The following is a 22,951-nucleotide window of genomic DNA, read 5'->3' as shown; positions in this document are numbered from 1 at the left end:
AATAACGTCACCCAAGGACCCCCTCCCCTGACAGTCTTAATCACTCTCCCCCTTTGCCAGTGTGTCTTAGGCTCTCCTGGAACAACAACATAACCCAGGGACCACCCGCTCAGTCTGTGTCACCCTCCCCTCTTGCCCCGTGCGCCTTTGGCTCTCCAGGTCCAATAAGGTAACCCAGGAACCCCCCCCCCCACCACCACAGTCTATCACCCCCTCCCCCTGTGCCCCGTCTGTCTCAGGCTCTGCTGGACCAATAACGTAATCCAGGGACCACCCTCACAATCTGTCTCCCCAGCCCCCCCTTTGCCCGGTGTGTCTCCTGTTCCCATGATGAAAACCCTGTCAGCTGTCACTCTGTCTGTCTATCTCACACATTCTGTCTCTCCGTTTATATCGAGTTCACCCATTCTGATCCGGCCCACAGCAGTGACTGTGATTGCCAGTTTTGCCCATTTCCTGTCGGTGCAGGGCGGCCATTTAGTTGAAGTCCAGCTGAGCTCTTTAGTGCCGCCTTTTTGAGTAACAATTCATGCGTCACCTGCAGAGCGAGCCCTGCCTCAATCGGTCAGATTATCAATAAAATATATCAGAATCAGATTTGCGATAATTTCCGGGCTCGGTGCTGCTAATATAAAATGTACTTACCGTCCAATGGGAAGTGTAGGGGATAGAATATGAAATGGGATTTAGTTCTAGTGTTTGAAACCCTTCAGCACTTTCTATAATTTAACTAATTTAACAATTAGAATCAGTGGGTATTTCACCGCGTTCTTCAGCTCCTCTCTGAATTTACTCTGGGTCAGGACATAAATACACGTGTTTGTGCAGGAACTGAGAAGTTGCAGCATTCCTGCTGTGCGTTCTGTGATATAAAGAGGGTCAGTGGGGGAGAAGTAATCATCATAACTGTTTGTAATTCGCTGATAGAAGTAAAATACAACCTGTGTCACCCATAACAATATAAAACTGCCCGATATACTGAAGAGTAAAATTATGGATATTTTTCGCTTCTCCATCTCTGGATCCATGTGATTCTCTCCATTGATTCTGCCCCGGAGTCCCCTGCGGACTCGGCTGGACACTAAAATATGTCTGACCGTCAAACCATTGAACATCAAAATCAGACAGAACGGGACACAAGGGGTTAAAATGCGGTGAAACAACTCAAATGCGACCCATGCGGGAGAAGTATTGAAGCTCGGTTTAAAAATACAAAACCAGGGAACATTATTATTTATAAATGCAGGTTCAAGTGTAAAATACCAGGGGAGACTCTCGAAACAGCCGAGCACACTCACTGTTCCAAGAACCACAGCCGCCGTTTTCTCTGTGCAATATTTTGTTTTCAGCTTCTCACTACAAATGGTCACAAAACGATCAAAGGTGAAAGCGACTGTGAACCAGACAGAGGCCGTTGTGGTTGCAAAAATCAGGACGGTAACGAGACAACACACGGGAGTAATTTCGAGGAATGAAAGTGGGAAATAAATCGCATGAATCCGCCTCAATATCACATCAGTGATAACGACCAGGAGATCGGCCACAGCCATTCTCACCAGGTAGCGACTGATACATTTGGAGAGACCGCACTTTCCTCGGGACAGGATAACAATCGCCAACAAGTTAACTATAGGAGAGAGAAAAGGAAGCAGAGAAATTACTGATCAGACCTGGAGTCAAACCAGCAGTTTGAGAGGATCTGGGGTGAAATTTCCAGCTTTGTTGCTGCATCGAAGGGTGGAAAGTGATTCATTGACCTGGGCAGCGCTTTCGGGCAGAGAGATGTTTTCAAACACAATGATCAATAATTAATAGGGAAATCGATACACAAAGTGAATAAACTGAGCACCGGATCCTCTGGAAGTTCTAAGTGAAGGCACGCTGCTGGTGAGGAAGGAGAAGGGCTTTTACCCAGCAGGAATCCAGCGGATTAAAGCCGGATTTGGGCTCCAGATGGACGTGGCAAGAGAGGGAACGGTACGAAGGTGAGGGGACAGCGGGAGGTGCAGCTGGTTTGTTGCTCGGAGTTAGAAGAGCCGACAGGGGCTGGCACGACACGGGGAAGGGCAGCTGGAGACCGAGCCTGTGAGTGAGATTGGGAGGGAGAGAAGGAAAAAGATATGTGGGAGCTGGAGGGGAGTCAGGAGCAGCTGGTTTAGGAAAGCCGATAAACTGAAGCAACGGATGAGGAGAAAGAGGATTCAATGCAGGTGGAGGAGGGGCTGGAATTCACAGGGAGAGACTGCAGCAGAGTGTTGGAGGGAATCTAATCTATAGGTCCCGCTAACACAATCCAATCAATAAATTCAACCAATGATTTATGTGGTTATTTTTGTCAATGAACAGCTCGTTTGGCATCAAATGTTTTCGATTTATTTACTTTGCACATTGAATTAAAATTAAATTAAAATGCATTAGTTAAATCAGCCTCGTTCTTTATTGAATTAAGCTGACACACAGCTTTTAGAATACAATATCCGAATAATTCATAACGGTCAAGAAATGACTGAGTCTATTCCTTAAATACATTTCAATTATGTTTATTTATTCAGTCAGTAAATAAGTAAAATGAACATTTAATTAACCAGACTGAGGACCTGATGGTGATAAACACACCCGGCGTGAAAACTCTCACAATCTGACAACATCCTAATATCACCTTCAAGTCCGATTTCTTCTGAATATTTGTACTGAAAGTTTCAGCAGTTCATTCCGATGAATTGTTCATCCCGGTGCTGCTTTCTCCCTCTGTCTCTGTGTCTCCCTCTTTTTGTGCGTATCTCTCTGTCTCTGTCTCTCTCTCCCAGTGTATCTCTCTTTCTCTAGCGCTCTTTCTCTCTCTGCCTCTCTGTGTGTCTCTCTGCGTGTCTCTCTGTCATTCTCCCTTCCATTCTGGCGTTAATTTTCTCTAACCCTCTCGTTTTCCTCTTCAGTCTCTTTCTCTATCGTTCTTTTCTGTCTCTCTGCACTCCCTACTCTATTTCTCAATGCCCCTTTTCACATCCGATTCAATCCGAACATCCTGCGCCTGCTTTCAATTCACCAGCCCCGTGTTCCAACGATCATATTCTTAGTGTCAGTTTGTTAAATGGTGAAGCCTCTCTCAACAGTTTAATGTTTCTACAGATCATTCAAATCTCCACCTGTTCACCTACACTGTTTACTTCATCTGTGATGCATGGAACAAACAGAATCGAATCCCTCTTCCAGACACACCTCATAATAATTGAAATTCCTTCTCCTGTAATTATAAAGTACAGCGTTAGATGGCGGCATTGTTCAATTAACAAAACGGCAACATCACCGCTGCGACTGAAAATCTACAGAAAAATCGAAGGGCTCATGATTCCAACAGAAACAGTACAAACTGATACAACATAACCTCAAAACTTTGCATTTTACAGTGAATTCTTCCACAGTGAATCAGAGAAAGAGATGTGAAAGTATCAGCAGCAAACTCAGTTCAGTAGGCAGACATCTGATTCGGCGTCAGATACACAAATAATTACAGAATATTTCGTAACAATGACAACCAATATTTCGTAACAATGACAACCAGTTAAACTGAACCATGTTGTCGGGGAGGGATGACATTGCGCTGCCTCCTTTTAACACTGAGACCGTGAGCTGTCTCATTGACAATCACTGAAAACACATTGATGAAAAAATATTCCAGGACAGGTTCGTTCCACAATATGAAACTGTCAACAGCTCCTCATGGTCTGATACCAGCTCTTAGCCCAGATCCCTGATTCCCATACGTTCAGTACAGAGAATAATCCAGTCACAATACCAGGGTTGGATATGAAAAGTACATTACAGATATAATGCAATTGCTGCAAGACCGAATGTTTAGAAGTTAAGGACATACCATTATTCAACAGTACATTCAGTGCACAGAATAATCCAGCAGCACTGACAGGGTTGCATTAAAAAGATGATAGCGGATATAATGCAGCTGCTAAAAGACTGAAAGAGCCGAGACAGGACATTCCATCAACGGATAGAACAGAACAGGCAGCTGTGTAAAGCCTGATGGGATAAATAAAATACCAACAACAGTAGCACAACTAACATCGATTTACACCATCAACAGCTGAGGTAATGGCTTACCAGAAATTCCAACGGCTGCAAGAACCGGATAATGAATGTCTTCTATCTGGTAGATTACTGGATATCCCATTTCTGTGAGAAGCGCTGACTGCTGTTGACCTGGAAACCACAGCTCCAACAGGCACTGAGAGCTCATTCATTTCAACGAGCCCTAATTTATACAGGGGCTGAGTCTCCACTGACACGGTTATATCCCTGATCATTGTTTTTATTTACAATCATTGAACAAACACATTATATCAGCAGCTTTGCCTCCTTTGCAAAGAATGACGTGGATATATCAGAAACATCTCAAAGTCCAGGACATTATCTTAATCAGACTTCTCTCAGGAATAAAGTTATAAACTGTGCTCATACAGGACTGATCCAACAATAATGAGCGGATTCATTTACAGTTTTCATCTAATTGTATTAACCATGTTCACTCCTGCTGATTCCTTTATAATTTATAGCGATTTCTCCGCAGTGTACACTGAATTCACCGACACAAACAAATCCTCGTCTCGCTGCTTCTGCAGTATTCCAGTTAAAATATGAATTTTGAGTCTCTTACAGAAGGACAGTTAAAGGGCAGGTTCAGGATTCTAGCTGAGAAATGGGGTGATATCAGGGGTCTCCTTTATTTTACTGCAGATGTTTCCCGTTTATTTTACGTTTGATTCATGGCTCCAGTAAAATTAGCCCCGTGCAACTGAGCTGAGCTCGTGAACCGACTTGACCTCCGTCATAAAGATCCCGTGCTTCCCTCACCCGCCTTCATTCCTTCCTCAGCCCATTGGCATTGAAACCCACGTCCATGCCTTTGTCCCCTCCAGCCACCATTGCTGCAGTTCACTCCAGGCCGGCCATCCATCCTCCACCTTTCGACCCGCACCAGGTCCTGCTCGGCCTCACTGACCCTCACTGATTCATACTTCCCCATCATCTTACGTTTAAAATTCTCAATCTTGGGTTTAATTCCCACCAAGGCCCAACGCTCCATCACCCCCCCAAACCCGCCGCTACACACATAAAATCATAGAATCCTATCGAACAGAAGGAGACCATTCTACCCATCGTGCCTGTGCTGGCTCTTTAAAAGAACTATCCAATTAGCCGCGATACCCAGCTCTTTCCCGATTGCCCTGCAGATTTCCCCATACACCGACCGCAAACCCACCCATGACCTACTCATTCATCTGACCTTGGCCTCTTTTGGTGGGACTACCCTCACTATGTCCCACACTCTTATCTGATCATTGCCAGGATAAACGTCTCTTCTCACCCTATCACCGTTATCTCTGATGTCTCAAAAGTTCAATCCTTGTCTACCTCCTCTTCCTCATCTACATGTTGTGCTTTGGTGACGTTGTCCACAGACATGGACCAGCGTTAGATGTACGCTGACAAAACCACGGCCTCTCTTGACCCTTCCAATGTCTTTGTGTTGTCAGACTCATCTGCTAGAAACATAGAAAATAGGAGCAGGAGTAGACCATTCGGCACTTCGAGCCTGCTAAGCCATTCAATATAATCATGGCTGATCCTCTATCTCAATACCATATTCCCGGTCTCTTCCCATACCGCTTGATGCCTTTCGTATCTAGAAATCTATCTAGCTCATATATTCAGTGATATGGCCTCCACCGACTTCCATGGTAGAGAATTGCACAGGTTCACCACTCTCTGAGTGCAGAAATTTCTCCCCATCTCAGTCCTAAATACCTACCCCGTAGCCAGTGATTGTGAATCCTCGTTCGGGACCTTCCAGCCATGAGAAACTTCCTCCCTGCATCCAGTCTGTTTCGCCCTGTCAGAATGTTATATGTTTCAATGATATCCCCTCTCATTCTTCTAAACTCGAGTGAATACAGGCCGAGTCGACCCAATCTCTCCTCATGTGATAGTCCTTCCATCCCAGGGATCAGTCTGGTGAACCTTCGCTGCACTCCCTCCATGGCAACTATATCCTTCCCGAGGAAAGGAGTCTAAAACTGCACACAATGCTCCAGGTGTGGTCTCACCGAGGCCCTGTAAAACTGCACTAAGACATCCTTGCTCCTGTACTCACATCCTCTTGCATTGAAGGCCAACATACCATTTGACCTCCGAACTGCATGCCACAGCTGTATGTTTGCTTGCAGTTACTCGTGTACAAGATCACCCAGGTCCCTTTGTACATCATCATTCCCCAATCTATCACCATTTAATTAATACTCCACCTTTCTGTTTTTCCTTCCGAAGTGGATAACTTGAAATTTATCCAAATTATACTGCATGTGCATGCATTTGCCCATTCACTCAACTTGTCTAAATCGTCTTGAAGCCTCTTTGCATTCTCCTCACAAATCACGATCCCACCTAGCTTTGTTTCGTCAGCAAACCTGGAAATATTACATTTCGTTCACTCATCCAAGTCCATATATATTGTGAATAGCCGGTGCCCAAGCACCGATCCCTGAGGTACCCCACTAGTCACAGCCTGCCACCCCGAATGAGATCCACTTATTAGTACTCTCTGTTTCCTGTCTGTTAACCAATTTTCAATCCATGCCAGTATATTACCACCAATCCCATGTGCTTTAATATTGCACACTGACCTCTGATGTGGGACTTTAACCAAAGGCATTCTGAAAATACAAATAAACCATTTCCACTGTTTCTCCCTTATCTATTCCACCAGTTACAGCCACAAAAAACTCCAGTAGGTTTGTCAGACATGATTTCCATTTCATAAATCTATGTTTACTTTGTCTAATCCCGTTGATATTTTCTAAATGTCCTGTTATCACATATTTTATAATGGACGCTAGCACTTTCCCTGCTACTGATGTGAGGTTAACTTGTCTGGAGTTCCCTGTTTTCTCTCTCCCTTCATTTTGAAATAGTGGGGTTACATTTGCCACTCTCAAATCTGCAGGAACTGTTCCATATTCTTTGAATTTTGGAAGATGGCAACGAATGCATCCACTCTTTCCATGGCTACCTCTTCTGATAGTCTGGGATGCAGATTATCAGATCGTGGGGATTTATCGGCCTTCAGTCCCATTTATTTCTCCAGCACTACTTTTTTACTAATACTAATAACCTTTCATTTCTCCTTCTCACTAGACCATTGGTTCCCTAGCATTTCTGGGAAGTTATGTGTGTCCTCTTCCATCAAGCAGAACCAAAGTATTTGTTTAATTGCTCTGCCATTTCCCTGTTCCCCATTATAAATTCTCCCGTTCCTGACTGTAAGAGACCTACATTTGTCTTCACTAATCTTTTTCTTTTTACATACTTTTAAATTCCACTTTAATGTTCCTTGCAAGTTTACTCTCATACTCAATCCCCCCCCCCCGCCTTAATCAATCTCTTGGTCCTTTTTTGCTAAATTCTAAACTGCTCCCTATCTTCAGGCTTGCTACTTTTTCTGGCAAATTTATATGACTGCTCTTTGGATTTAATACTATCCTTAATTTCTTTTGTTAGCTGTGGTTGGGCCGCATTTAGAGTGCTTTTGCGCCAGAAAGGAAAGTATAATTGTTGCAATTCATGCATTCGTTCCTTAAATGTTAAGTCATTGCCTTTCCGCCATCATGCCTTTTAATAAATCTTCCCAATCTATCATAGCAACTCACAACTCATATCTTCGTAGTTTCCTTTGTATAGATTTAGGACCCTAGTTTCGGATTGGACTACTTCACTTTCCATCTTAATGAAGAATTCCATCATGTTATGGTCACTCTTCCCTAAAGGACCCCGCACAACAAGATTATTAATTAACCCCTTCTTATTGCACAATACCAAATCTAGGATAGCCTATTCCCTGGATAACCTGTCTTAGATGAGCCACAATTTCTTCCAGTTAAAAATTGGGAACTCATGATCTTTGGTCCCACAATCTCTACATCCTTGCCGCTGATTGCATCCCTATCCTGGGCTTTTGTTTGAGGCTAATCCAGGCTGTTCGTAACTTCGACATCCTATTCAACAACCAGCTGAGCTTCAGACTTCCTATCCTCTCCATTGCAAAGACCGTCTTCTCCCGTGTCCGTAATAATAGCCGTCCCACCCTTCCGTTCCTCCCTGCCCTGCCGTCTGTTACTGACAACCTCAGACATGCCTTTGTAACAGCTCTGGAAACACACCCGGGCCGTACAGTACCAGACTGGAGTCAGTCGTTCTCTTTCACCTAATCTATACTGTACATGTACAGGAGTTGACACTGAGACACACACGGACTATACATTATCAGACGCGAGACTCATTCTCATTTACTTTCTGTGTACTGTACGTCTACAGGAGCTGACAGTGAGATACACGAAGCGTACAGTACCAGACGGGAGTGAATCATTCCCTTTTACCCACTGTGTACTGTACATGTGCAGGAGCAGCCACCGAAGCACACAGGGGCCGTACAGTACCAGAAAGTAGTGAATCCTTCCCTTTTACAATCTTTGTGCTGTACATGTGGAGGAGCTGACACTGGGGCACGCACTAGTCGTACCGTAAAGGAAGAATGAATCGTTCTCATTTACTTTTACATAGAATCACATAAAATATACAGCACAGAAACAGGCCATTCCGCCCAACAGGTCCATACCGGTGTTTATGCTCCACATGAAATTCCTCCCTCCTCACTTCATCTAACCCTATCAACATATCCTTCCATTCCTTTCTCCCTGATGTGTTTATCCAGCTTCCACTTGAATGCATCTATGCGAGACGACTCAATTGCTCCTTGTGGTAGTGAATTCCACATTCAAACCACTTTCTGGTTAAAAAAGTTTCTCTTGAACTCCCTAATGAGCGCTGATCTCCCAGGCAAGTGGAAACATTTTATCTAAGTCTACCCGATCAAAACGTTTCATCATCTTAAAGACCTCTTTTAGTTCACCCCTCAGTTTTCTCTTTTCGAGAGAAAAGAGCCTCAGCCTGCTCAATCTTTCCTGATAAATGTACATGGACAGTGAGACACACAGGGGCCATACAGTACCAGGCGGGAGTGAATCGTTCCTTTTGCACGCTGTGTATACTGTATGTGCACTGGAAATGACATTGGGACACACATGAGCGGTACAGTACCAGACGGGAGTGAATGGTTCCATTTTACATGCTTTGTACTGTACATGTTCAGGAGCTGATACTGAGACACACGGGCCAGACGGGAATGAATCGCTCCCATTTTACCCACTCTGTGCTGCGCATATACAGGAGCTGGCAGTGAAACACACATGGGCCGCACATTACCAGACAGGAGTGAATCGTTCCCTTTTACAAGCTTTGTACTGTACATATATAAGAGCCGACAATCAGTCACCGTTTGTCTCCCTCGCTCACTCTCTCCTCTCCCTTTCTCCCGAATCCCTACCGCTGGCTCCTGTCTCTGCTCCCATATCTCAACTTGTCTCTCTCCCTCTCTCAATTGTTTTTTCGTTCTCTCTGTTATCTCTCCTAATAATTCTTGATTGAAACGTACCCTGAAATATTTCAGTCTCATTATTTAAAATAACAACAACACATCACTTTTCTACGGCATTTTAACATGTTAAACATTCCAGCACTTTGGAACTCCTGTTAACTATACAGAGAAAGGGAATGGGATTGTTCAATGGAGATTGGCGATTTGTTCAATTCAGTAGGGTGAGAATTAGATTGTGTCCCTCACATCTACACAGGCTTGAAGCTGTTTACAGTAAACAGGCTGAGATACTGAAATGGTTAAACAAAGTCAGCGAAACTTCAAACTGACAAAATACATAAAAGAACAGGAGTTGGGAGAATATACAAAACCTGAGGCTCCGACCAGAGCGGAAGGAAGGTGTGAGCACCCTTCCAGTTCTACATCAATTGTGCCTTTGGAGCAGATTCTGTTTAACTTTAGTTATTTAAATGTCGTCGTCGGGCAATGTGGGATGCGCCGGGGTCCCTGGGATGCTTGGGCCACAGGAGGAGGCGAGATGGGCTGCGAGGGGAACCCGTGTGCTTGTGCTCCAGGGGGGAGTGAGCGACAGGCTGCGAGGGGACCCCGGGTGCCTCGGCCTCAAGGGGAGGAGAGATAGGCTGTGAGGGTTCCCTGAGGTGCTTGTGCCACAGTGGGAGGTGGAGACAGGCTCTGAGAGGCCTCTTGGGTGCTTGGGCCAGAGCGGGAGGGAGAGACAGGCTGAGAGAGGAACCCGGGGTGTTTGGGGCCACACGGGGTGGGGAATCAGGCTGCGAGGGGACAACGGGTGATTGGGCCACAAGGGGAGAGGAGACAGGCTGCGACGGTTCCTTGGGTGTTTGGGCCAGATGGGGAAGGGAAGACAGGCTGTGAGATGAGCCAGGTTTGATGGGCCACAGTGAAAATGGGAGACAGGCTGAGAAATGACCCCGGGGTGCTTTGGCCACAAGGGGAGGGGAGGCAAGCTTTGAGAGGACCCCGGGTTCTTGGGCCACAGGGGGAATGGAGACAGGCTGCGAGAGGCCCCTGGGTTACATTATGCGCTCAGTGACACTGAGACACACACACACGTTGATAATCAGTCACACATGTCCCGTGTATGTGCTGACCCATTTGTGACACTTTTATTCTATCAAATCATACATTCCTAAATATGACAGCGAGTCCCTGCATATCATTCTCTTTTAATCCACGGTGTACTGTACATGTACAGGACCTGACACTGAGACACACACGGGCCGTACTGTGCCGGACAGGAGTGAATCGTTCCATTTTACCCACTGTGTACTGCACATATACAGGAATTGACATTGAGACACACACGAGCTGTGCAGTAGCAGACAGGAGTGAATCGTTCCCTTTTACCCATTGTGTACTGTACATGTACAGGAGCTGACACTGAGACACACACGGGCCATACAGTACCAGGCAGGAGTGAATCATTCCCTTTTACCCACTGTGTACTGTACAATGTACAGGAGCTGACACTGAGACACACACGGGCCGTACAGTGCCAGACAGGAGTGAATCGTTCCCTTCTATCCACGGTGTACTGTAGATGTACATGAGCTGACACTGACACACACAGTATCAGACAGGAGTGATACTTTTTGTATTTTACTGTGGGATTACTGGTTCACTGTGAGGTTATTGGGTCCCTCTGGAGTAACTGGGTCACTACGGGGTTACTGGGTCACTGTAGGGTTACTGTGTCACTGTGGGGTTTCTGTAACACTGTGGGGTTACTGAATCACTGCGTGGTTATTGGGTCACTGTGGGGTTACTGTAGCACTGTGGAGTTACTGAATCACTTTGGGGTTATTGGGTCACTGTGGGGTTATTGTACCACTGTGGGGTTACTGAATCACTGCGGGGTTATTGGGTCACTGTGGGGTTATTGTACCACTGTGGGGTTACTGAATCACTGCGGGGTTATTGGGTCACTTTGAGGTTGTTGTATCACTGTGGGGTTATCGGGTCACTTTGAAGTTACTTTGTCACTGCGGTATTATTGGGTCACTCTGTGGTTACTGGGTCACTCTGGGGTGACTGTGTCACTGTGGGGTTATCGGGTCACTTTGAGGTTGCTGTATCACTGTGGAGTTATTGCGTCACTTTGAAGTTACTTTGTCACTGCGGGGTTATTGGGTCACTGTGGGGTTACTGAGTCACTGTGGTGTTATTGGGTCACTTTGAGGATACTATGTCACTTCAGGTTGATTGGGTCATTGTGGGGTAATTGAGTCACTGAGTCACTCTGGGGTGATTGTGTCACTGTGGTGTTGCTGGGTCATTCTGGGGTGACTGGGTCGCCGAGGGGTGACTGGGTTAATCTGGGGTTACTTGGTCACTGTGGGGTTACTGAGTCACTGTTGGCTTACTGGTTCATTGTGGGGTTACTGTGTCACTGTTGGGTTACTGGGTCACTGTGCGATTACTGGGTCACTGTGGGGTTACTGGGTCACAGTAGTGTACGGTGTCCTGTTGGGTTACTGGGTCATTTTGGGGTTACCGAGTCACTGTGGGGTTAATGGGTCACTTTAGGATTACTGAGTCATTGTGGGGTTACTCGGTCATGATAAACTGTTCCCTTTAGATTTGCGGTCCTTGAGTTTTCTGCTGATCGCCCATTATAACTTGTGTATCTCTCTCTGCACTTCTCCCTCCGTCTCAATCGACATCTCCATCACTCTCCATGAACCTCTCCCTCCATCTCTCTCAACATCTCCATCACTCTCCATGTACCTCTCCCTCCATCTCTCTCAACATCTCCATCGCTCTCCATGTACCTCTCCCTCCATCTCTCTCAACATCTCCATCGCTCTCGATGTAGCTCTGCCTCCACCTCGCATTACATCTCCATCACTCTCCCTGCACCTCTCCCTCCATCTCTCTCAACATCTCCATCACTCTCTATGTAGCTCTGCCTCCATCTCTCTCTACATCTCCATCTCTCTCTCTGCACCTCTCCCTCCTTCACTCTATATCTCCGTTTTCCTCCCTGTGCCTCTCCCTGTTTATCTTTATTTCTCCACCTCTCGCTCTGTGCACTTCATTATTTTTATTTCTTTCTGCAAATTTGTCGCTCTGTATTTTTAAATCTCTGTCTCTCTCTCTCTCGCTCTCTCTCTATCTCGGTAGCGTTCTCTCTCTCTCTCTCTCTCTCTCTCTGTATCTCTCTCTCTCTGTGCCTCTCCCTTTCTGCACCCCTCTCTCTGCCTATCCCTCTCTGTTTCTGTCTCTCTCTCTTTCTGTATCTTTCTCTCTTTCTATATCTCCCTCTCTCTGTTTCTGTATCTCTCTCTCTTTCTGTATCTCTCTCTCCCTGTCTTTTTTTCTCTCACGCCCTGTTTCTGTATCTCTCTCTGCCTGCCTCTGCAGCTCTCTCTTGCTCTTTGTTTCTCTCCATCTGTATCTATCAATATCTATCAGCATCTATTCTCTCTCTCTCTCTCTCTCTCTCTCTCTCCCCCTCTCTATTTCAGTCTCCCAGTTTCTGTATCTCTGGTATCTGGTCCTCAGTTTCTCTCTCTGGTTCTCTGGGGATCTGGGAGAGATGAGATTGGAGAATTGAAGATTTTTTATTGAAATGGGGGAGACAGGCAGTGAGGGAGGAGCATGTGTTATATTCTAGTAACAATGACACTGAGACGCACAAAATCTATATATTTAGAGACATGTGTCCTGTGTGTATACATTGGGGTTACATTTCCACTGGGATTCTCCCGGTAGTCCAAAGCAACCTGTATGTTTCTCCCTCTACAGCTCCATCTCTCTCTCTACATTTCCATTTCTTCCAGTCTCTACCTCTTCTTGCATCTCTCCACCTTTCCATCTCTGTCTCTGCATCTTTATATTTAATTCTGCATCTATCTCTATTCATATCTCCGTATTTCTACAATTCTTTACATCTATTTATCTCCCTATTTCTTCATATCTCTGTATCTATCCTGTCTCTCTGCATCGCTGCACCACTCTCTTTATATGTATCTCTATCTTCATGTTGCTGTACCTCTCTCTATAAATGCAGCTCTCTTTTTATGTTTCTCTCTTTCTAATAATGTCTACCTCTCTTTATTTCTCTGTACCTCTCTCTTTTTATGTATTTCTCCCTTTGTATCTCTGTATCTCTCTCTCTATATGTAACTCTCTTTTTTATGTTTCTCTCTTTCTAATATTTTCTATCTCTCTTTGTATTTCTGTACTTCTCTACTTATATGTATTTCTCTCTTTATATCTCTGTACCTCTGTCGTAATGTATAGCTCTCTCTTTAATTCTATCTGTCCATATCTCTGTATCTTCTCTATATTACTTTATAACTCTCTACATCTCTTTGTATTTTTACTCTCTGCATTTTTATCCGTCTCGCTTTGTATTTCTTTCTGCCCTTTTTAAATCTATTTCTGTCTGCACATCTCTCTCTCTGTTTCTGAATATCTCTGTCTTCTGGATTCAGTCTCTCTCTCTCTCTCTCTCTCTCTCTGTGTGGTGATCTCCCTTGTTGTTATTCTCTCTCTATCTCTGCCTTTCTGTCCCTCTGTTTTCTGTTTCTCAATCCCTCTCACTGTGGGCAGATGTGGACTGTGTGCGATAGTGTAAAGTGGGTGGCAGCAAATCAGGAGCCTCCTTTACAACTCTCCTGAGATTTTTCCCATTAATGTAAAAATGGGGAGAGATGTAAACTCTTGCTATCACCCAGTTTACACTATCGCATGAAATCACAATATAAACCAGTGTTTATTCCAATCACTACAAATCTGCTCCCCTCACTGTCTCTGCCTCTCTCTCTGTACCTCCACCTCTTCTGGATGAGTTGAGGTACAGATCAACTGTGATGTAAATGATTGACGGAACAAGCTCGAGAGACTGAATGGCCTCCTCCTGTTACAATGTCAGCCACATTTCTGTCTCTCTGCCCTTCTCTCTGTTCATGGAATCATTGAAATTTAAGGTGCAGAAGTAGGCCATTCAGTCCATCGTGTACTTGCCGGTCGAAAATGTGTTATCCAACCAAATCCCACTTTCCAGCTCTTGGTCCGTAGCCCGGTAGGTTATGGCACATCAAGTTCACATCCAAGTCCCCTTTCAATCCCATCAGGGTTTTTCAACTACCACCCTTTCAGGCAGTGAGTTCCAGACACCCACCACCCTCTGGGTGAAAACAATTCTCCTCAACTCCCCTCTAATCATTCTACCCATCACTTTAAATCTATGGCCCCTGGTATTGACCTCTCTGCTAAGGGAAATAGGTCCTTCCTATCAACTATATCTAGATCCCTCATAAACTTATACACCTCAATCAAATCTCTCCTCAGCCTCCTCTATTCCAAAGGAAACAACCCCAGCTAATCCAATCTTTCCTCAAAGCTATTATTCTTCTGTTCTTTCAACATCCTCATAAATCTCCTCTGTACCCTTTCCATTGCAAACATATATTTCCTGTAATGTGGTGACCAGAACTGTACGCAGTACTGTAACTGTGGCCGAATTAGTGTTTTATACAAATTCACAATAACCTCCCTGCTCTTATATTCTATGCCTCGGCTAATAAAGGAAAGTATCCTGTATGACATCGTAACCACCTTATCTACCTGTCCTGCTACCTTAGGGATCTGTGGACATGCACTCCAAGTTCCTTCTGTTCCTCTACAACTCTCAGCATCCCATCATGTATTGTTTATTCCATTGCCTTGTTTGCCCTCCCCAAATGCATTATCTCACACTTCTCCAGTTTGAATTCCATTTGCCACTTTTCTGCCCACCCGACCAGTCCATGGATATCTTTCTGCAAACTACAGCTTCCTTCCTCGCTATCAACCACACGGCCAATTTTTGTATTATCCGCAAATTTCTTAATCATGCTGCCTACATTTAAGTCTAAATCATTTGATATATGCCACCAAAAGCAAGGGAACTATTACTGAGCGCTGCGGAACCCCACTGGAACCAGCCTTCCATTGATAAAAACACCTTTTGCTTCCTGCCATTCAGCCGATTTTGGATCCAACTTGCCACTTTCCCTTGAATCCCATGGGCTTTTACTTTTCTCATCAATCTGCGATGTGCGACCTTGTAAATAGCATTGCTAAATTCCATGTAAACTCCATCCAGCGCGCCAACCTCATCGACCCTCCTTGTTACCTCCTCAAAAGAAAGATCAGACACGTTAGTGAGACACGACCGTCCCTTAATAAATCCATGCTGACTCTCCCCGATTAATCCGTGCCTTTCTAAATGACGATTAACACTGCCTCTCAGAAATTTTTTCAGTAATTTGCGCACCACCGACATCAGACTGACGTGCCTGTAATTACTTGGTCCAACCCTTTCTCCCTTCCTAAAGAATGGAACAACGTTAGCAGTCCTCCAGTCATCCGGCACCTCGTCTGTAGCTAGAGAGGATTGGAATATGATGGTCAGAGTCTTCACTATTTCGTCCCTTGCTTCCCTTAACAGCTTAGGATACATTTCAACCTGACCTGCGGTTTATCTACTTGCAAAGATGCTAAATCCCTTAATATTTAATCTCTCACTATGTTTATCCCATCCAATGATTCGCACTCCTCCTCCTAAACTACAATGTCTGCATCGCCTCCTTCTTCTGTGGAGACAGACGCAAATATTCATTAAGATCTATACCCACGTCTCCCGCCTCCAAACACACGTCGTCTTTTTGTTCTAATAGGCCATACTCTTTCCTTAATTATCTTCTTGCTCTTTATGTATTTAGAAAACATCGTTGGATTTTCCTTGATTTTACTTGCCAATATTTTTTTCAGCTTGGCTTCGAAATGCTCAGCAATCGAACATATTCGCCTAGACATTGTATTATCACTGAGAGAAATGCTTCACAATTTTTCGGCAGATTTCTCGTCAGAGATTGTTCGCACCATATTCAGAGATGCTGGATAGAATAAGTTTTTCGGCAACTGTATGGGCCATTTTTTCTTTTGCCACACGGTATGAGACCAAATATTATGCCAGTTGTGCCTTATCATTCAGAGCAGTTGACCGACTAAGAACTTGTGCTGATAACTTTAATCCCCGTTGCTTCCTTTGAAAATATTCAAGCGGGTGATCAACGAGTTCCCCATGTTTTGTTTCTAAATGTCTTTTTGAATTTGACGAGTTTTAAACTCTTGTTTGCAAACACCTCGCTAAAATTAACACACTGGGGCTTTGGATCTTGGTTTGCGTTTGCACAATTGATCAAAACACATTTCAAAAAGCCTCACTGTACTGCTTCGTCCTTGATCTGATGGATGTTTCGTAGCAGAAGAACTTCTTTCTCTTATTAGAAAACGATCCATTTTTGGGAATTAAAATTTAATGATTAAGCGGCCCTCGACTCCTTTCCCCTTGATACTGGGCCGAGACCAGCACCACACACTGTGGCTTTGGTGGCGAGGAAGAGCGAGTCCTGGTTGATGCTCGGAAACACTAAACATAACAGGAATACGACTCGACTGGAACAAGGCCATCGATCCACAGAATGAAATGACCGCCTGTCATCTGCCCAACGGAAATTACCTGTCAAATGATTGCCTGACATCTGCATAACGGAAATTGCCTGTGAAATGACTGCCTCTCATCTGCCCAACGGAAATTACCTGTGAAACGACTGCCTGCCATCTGCCGAACCGGAAATTACCTGTGAAATGATTGCCTGTCATCTGCACAACGGAAATTACGTAATAAAGACGTGAATCTAAACTTCAGTCCAACATTCAACCAATCAATGTCACGCAATCACAAGTTCTGACTACAAAACTCCCTGTGACATATCATCTCTTTATGAAATAAATGTTTGCCCTGTTCTTATTTGATGTCCAGTTATGTTTCATTTGATTTTCCTGGGTTTGTATTGTGGCCGTACCCATTTAATAGCAGTGAGCTGATATTGCCTTCGGGCTCAGCATTCTCTCGCGAACAAGTACCGACCCTATAAGCTCCGCTGATAACGTGATAGCTGAAGAATTTCGTTTTCATGTTCCATTTCATTTATTCTTTTCTTTTTCGGGTTCAAACGAGGGTGCACAAAGCTAAACACAAAGCAATTTGGCAACGCACAGGTTTCCCTAGTAAACGCAAGAGCACGCAGAAGGAATCCCAATGGATCAAACCCCTTCTCATTCTCTCCCACTGAAAAAAATCCGAAAAGACCAAACCCTTTCCCATTCCATTGCATAGAATCCCAAAGAGAAAAAAAACCCTTCTCATTCCAAGCTATGATAGAGAGTGCGGTGCCCAGAACTGAACACAGTACTCTAAATGAGGTCTAACCAGAGCTCTGTATAACTGTGACATAACTTGCACTCCTTTTTATTCCAGTTCCCTTGAGATAAAGAATAAAATTTCATCTCCATTTTAATTTTTTATATGATTTCGTGATTTCTGTTCTTGGACCCCTAAATCTCTCTCCTCCCCCACAGTTCCTACCTTCTTGCTATTTAGAAAATACTCTGATCTATCTTTTTAAGGTCCAAAGTGGATGACCGTTCACTTCCCCACGTTAAACTCCATCTGCCATAGTTTTGCCCGCTCACTTAATCTATCAATGTCCCTTTTCAACTTTCTGCTCCCATCTATAATGTTTACAGTCCCACCTAACAGTGTCGTCAGCACACACTCTACATAAGAACATAAGACATAGGAGCAGGATTCGGCCATACGGCCCCTCGTGCCCTCCCTGCCATTCAATCAGATCATGGCTGATCTTCGACCTCAACTCCACATTCCCGCCCGATCCCCATATCCCTTGATTCCCCGAGAGTCCAAAAGTCTATCGATCTCAGCCATGAATATACTCAACGACTGAGCATCCACAGCCCTCTGGAGCAGAGAATTCCAAAGATTCGCAACCCTTTGATTGAAGGCATTTTTCCTCATGTCGGTCCTAAATGGCCGACCCCTTATCTTGATGCGATTACCTCTAGTTCTTGACTCTCCAGCCAGGGGAATCAACCTCTCAGCATCTACCCTGTCAAGGCGTTCACGAATTTTATACGTTTCAATGCAATCACCTCTTATTCTTCTAAACTCCAGTGAATATAGGCCGATTTTACACCGTATCTCCTCATAGTACAATTACAGCAAGACCTCCTTACTCTTATATTCCAACACACTTGCAATAAAGGCTAACATATCATTTGCCTTCCTCACTCTCATGACACCCTTGATAGCTCATTATTTCCAGTATGTTTTTTCTCTATTCCTTCTATCTGGAAAATAACTGAACGTTGAAAACATTTTACTATAATTATACTAGTTAATGTTTTGGAAACAATATCCAGCTGAACTGCAAGGAATCCGATTGCAAACTAAGTTTTTCTCAATGCAATAAATTAATCAGAACACTAAATTGCGATAGCCGGGAAGCGAAGCTGGCTCAACTACTTGGAAGGCAGCTATGCTCACCACTATACCACCATCACTGGCAAGGAGTCACACCAAAATAGTTCCCAAACATCAGACCCTGAACAGACACTGCAGGCTGTTGGATTTTGTTCTTTATTTAAACTGGTTTCTGACAGAACCTTTCTCGCTCTGTTGAAGTTCCCCTTTCCAGCCAGTAGATGTCGCCAACTCCTAATCAATGGAAATTACACAACAGCCAGTAATTCTTCACCTTTTATCGGACTGAAGAGACAGTCGATACCTGCAATACTTGACCAGCTGCAAATACGTTTTGCCGCAGTTCACATCAGGCATTGAGTAAAGTTAAATAATTGCATTAAATGATTACGGAGACCTGACTACCAGCTGGGCACTAATGGCAGCTTAATATTCAAGTCGACAAGACCTTTAGAAAGGACAGAGAAGTAGGGAAAGGAGGGAGTGCAGCAATATTACTAAAGGACAATATTGCAGCAGTTGAAAGAAATTATATCAGTGAAGGTGAGCGGGCAGTGTAAACACTCTGAGAGAGAGCCATCACAACTGCCCCCACTGTACTCCCCCAGAAGGTATAGGAAGGGCGAGTGCGGGTGGATTTCTTCATTCTTTGTGAAAGTGCTTGTGAGATTGTGGAAATGTCTGGAAGGGGAAAAACCGGCGGTAAAGCTCGAGCCAAAGCCAAGTCTCGCTCATCCCGGGCCGAACCGCAGTTCCCTGTCAGCCGTTTTCACAGGCTCCTGCGAAAGGGGAACTCTGCTGAACGTGTGGGTGCCGGAGCCCCGGTCTACCTGACGGCTGTGCTCGAGTATCTGACGGCTGAAATCCTCGAGCTGGCCGACAACGCGGCCCACAACAAGAAGACCCGCATCATCCCCAGACACCTGCAGCTGGCCATCCGCAACGACGAGGAGCTCAATAAGCTGCTGGGACGGGTGACCATCGCTCAGTGAGGGGTGCTGCCTAATATCCAGGCCGTGCTGCTCCCGAAGAAAAGCCGCGGGAGCATCAAGAACAAGTGAAGCGGCCCAGATTTAACCTAATAACAGGACAAGGACAGGACCAAACTTAATAAATCAGTTGAAGAAGGAACAGAAAGATAGACAAAGTTCATTTCGTAGATGTGATATATTTGGATTTTCCGAAGGCCCTCGATAATGTACCGCATTCTAGACTCATGGGTAAGTTCAGAGTACGTGGAGTCAGAGGACAGGTGGGGAGAATGGATAGCAAGTTGGCTACAAAACAGAAAACCGAGAATAGAGGTTAAGGGTAGCTACTCAGATTGGTAAAAGGTGGGAAGTGATGTTCCACAGGGATCGGTGCTGGGACCACTGTTTTTCACAATTTACAATAATGATTTGGATTCTGGAATCGGAAGTACAATTTCACAAGTTTCTGATGACATCAAATTGGGGGATGTATTTAATACAAAGGAAGAATGTGTCAAAACGCAAGAGGACATTAATAAACTTGCAGAATGAAGAATAAGGATATCACACACTGCTTGGATAATAAAAGTCGAAACGGGATTGAGGAGCAAATGGATCTCGTGGTACAGATATACAAATTACAAAAAGTAGCGACGCTGGTGAATAAGTTCATAAAAAGGCAAATCAGACACTAGGATTCATTTCTAGAGGGGTAGAATTGAAAAGCAAAGAAGTTATGTTAAACTTGTATGGAATCTTGGTTAGACCACATTTGGAATACTGAGAACAGTTCTGGCCTCCAAATTATAGACATAGGGTCATTGGGGAAGATGCAAACAAGATTCACAAGGATGATACCAGAAATCGGAGGATATTCTTATCAGGAAATGCTGAACAGACTGGATGTCGTTTCACGAGAAAAGAGAAGGCTGAGGGTTAACCTGATAGAGGTCTTTAAGATAATGTTAGGGTTTTTTTGGATGGACGCAGAGAAAATGTTTCCACTTGTGGGGAGTTCAAAACTTCAGGTAATAAATATAAAATAGTCGCTAATAAATCAAATGGGGAATTCAGGAGCAACTGCTTTACCTGGAGAGTGGTTAGAATGTGAAATTCGAACTACAAGGAGTAGTTGAGGCAAATAACATAGGGGCATTTAAGGGGAAGATAGATCAGCACATGAGGGAGAAAGGAATAGAAGGATATGCCGATAGGGTTAGGTGAAGTAAGGAAGGGGGAGGCTCGTGAGCAGCATAAACGCCGGCATAGACTAGTTGGGTGGAATGGCCTGTTTTAATGCCGTAGTTTCAATGTAACTCGATGTAAAGGCTCTTTTCAGAGCCACCCAGTGTATCTAAGAAAGGGCTGGTTACTTTCTGAAGGGTGACGCTGATATCATTCTACCAGTGTTGCGTTGAACTATTTTTGTCTCGTTGTGGACGAGATGAGGTATTAATGGGACTGGAGTCGGGGCACCGACCACAGTCCGGTACTTTAAACGGTGACTTATGAACCCCAGTCCACACATCACCAGATTTCTTGTATTTATTTAAACTACTTGCCATGCTGGACTCGTGAAGAATCACCAGAACTGATCGACTAACCTTTCTACACCTGTGGAATTCAGCGCTTCACTCCGTTTCTGTTCGATCTTTTTTTTTGGATTATTTACATAACGCATCAAACACACCGGGGAATCACTGAAATGTAACTTTGCTCATAAACAATTAACAGTGAATTGCCTGGTGCCCAGGAGATCGGAAATATTACTCGCCTTTCGTCCTGTTAACAAGTAAACCGTGTTTACAGTCCACCTACCCGCTTTGGTTCCATATGGGGGATTAAACAGAGAAAGCGGGAGAGGAGGTGTGACAGACAGAGCAGAGAGCGGACTCTGATCTTCCAGCTCCACCTCCGGCTTTCTCCACCCGCAAGTTTCAACGCGTTTATCGATAATAGAACCGAAACACAGCGGCCCGCACAAACCCTTACAGACTCGGGCTTCATATTCAAGGATTCCCCGAAACTCGGAGCTTTTAAATAAGCCCCGTTACAATTAACAGTCAGTAATATTCCTGCCTAAATACAATCCCTTCAATAACAAGTCAACCCGCCTCCTTCCAATTCAGTCCCAGACCCGATTCGATCTCCCCACACCTCCCCTCCCAGACGGGTTCAGCATTTTACAAACAATTTATTCCAGCTGATTTGGAGAATCTCAGGTGCTGGGGTTTGAGTTGTGACGCGAATTTTCACCGCCAGTTTTACCGCCTCGCAGAGACTCTCGCCCTGAATCTGGGAAACGAAAATGACCGTGAACTGGGACTGGGGCCGAGCACATCCCCAGTTACAGTGAGGCCCGGACACTTCATTCTCTCTGTTTTAAATCAGACAGTCTCCCACCTTCATGTCCAGCACTCGAGAGAGAGAGCGAGACACACACTGTCAGTCTTACACTTCCTATCAGTGTGTTCATGTCACGCTCAATTGCAGTATCCCTCCTTCATATACAGCACCAGAGAGTTAGAGAGAAAGGGAGACAGATACGGTGACAGAGCGAGCGGAGATGCACAGTGCCGCAGTATCAGTTGCAGACTGACCTGTGAAGTTCCGCTTCATCCAGAAAATCCAGGTGGAGAGACAGAAGATGCAATCTCATCTCTCACTTTTATACCAGAGACAGACACACTATTAATCCCAAACTCAGGGACAGTGCAGAGAGCGACAAAAACAATGTGGGCCGAATTTAACCCTCCCTTGCCTGTTGTACTATATTCGGTTTTGCAGATCACGGCCGTTCGCTATTACTCGCAGTGACCGAGAGTTTCACTCTGAATATATTAATTTTGGACGGTTGCTTTCAGATATTAATGCAAATACACGGACTTCGACTTTCCTCCCATGTTTCTCCAGGATTGGTTTGAGAAATCCTGCCTCCAGTTTCGGAGTCACACGTTGCTTAATCGGTAAAGGGGCCAAGAATGAACAGAACCATTTGGCTCATTTCAAAACGTCACACGATATCTCTGAATCCCCCACAGTCAACATCCTGGGGGTCAATATTGACCAGAAACTTTACTGGACCAGCCAGGTAAATACTGTGGC

The 22,951-nt window shown here is 44.6% G+C and overlaps 1 protein-coding gene across 1 annotated transcript; it reads right to left on the bottom strand.

Moving 5' to 3' along the window:
- Positions 1-758: 758 nt before the first annotated feature.
- On the bottom strand, positions 759-4,249 carry LOC137312500 (probable G-protein coupled receptor 139; the record flags this gene model as incomplete). Its single annotated transcript, XM_067979041.1, has 2 exons — positions 4,114-4,249; positions 759-1,627 (listed from the first exon to the last, which is right to left on the bottom strand). Coding segments are annotated over exons 1-2 (1,005 nt in total), but the record flags the coding sequence as incomplete, so codon positions are not given.
- Positions 4,250-22,951: the final 18,702 nt, after the last annotated feature.

This window comes from Heptranchias perlo, unplaced genomic scaffold, assembly GCF_035084215.1.
Source record: "Heptranchias perlo isolate sHepPer1 unplaced genomic scaffold, sHepPer1.hap1 HAP1_SCAFFOLD_43, whole genome shotgun sequence".
In the NCBI taxonomy this organism is placed as follows: Eukaryota; Metazoa; Chordata; class Chondrichthyes; order Hexanchiformes; family Hexanchidae; genus Heptranchias; species Heptranchias perlo.
Note: the sequence above shows the minus strand (reverse complement) of the source record. Positions and strands in the feature narration are given on the sequence as shown.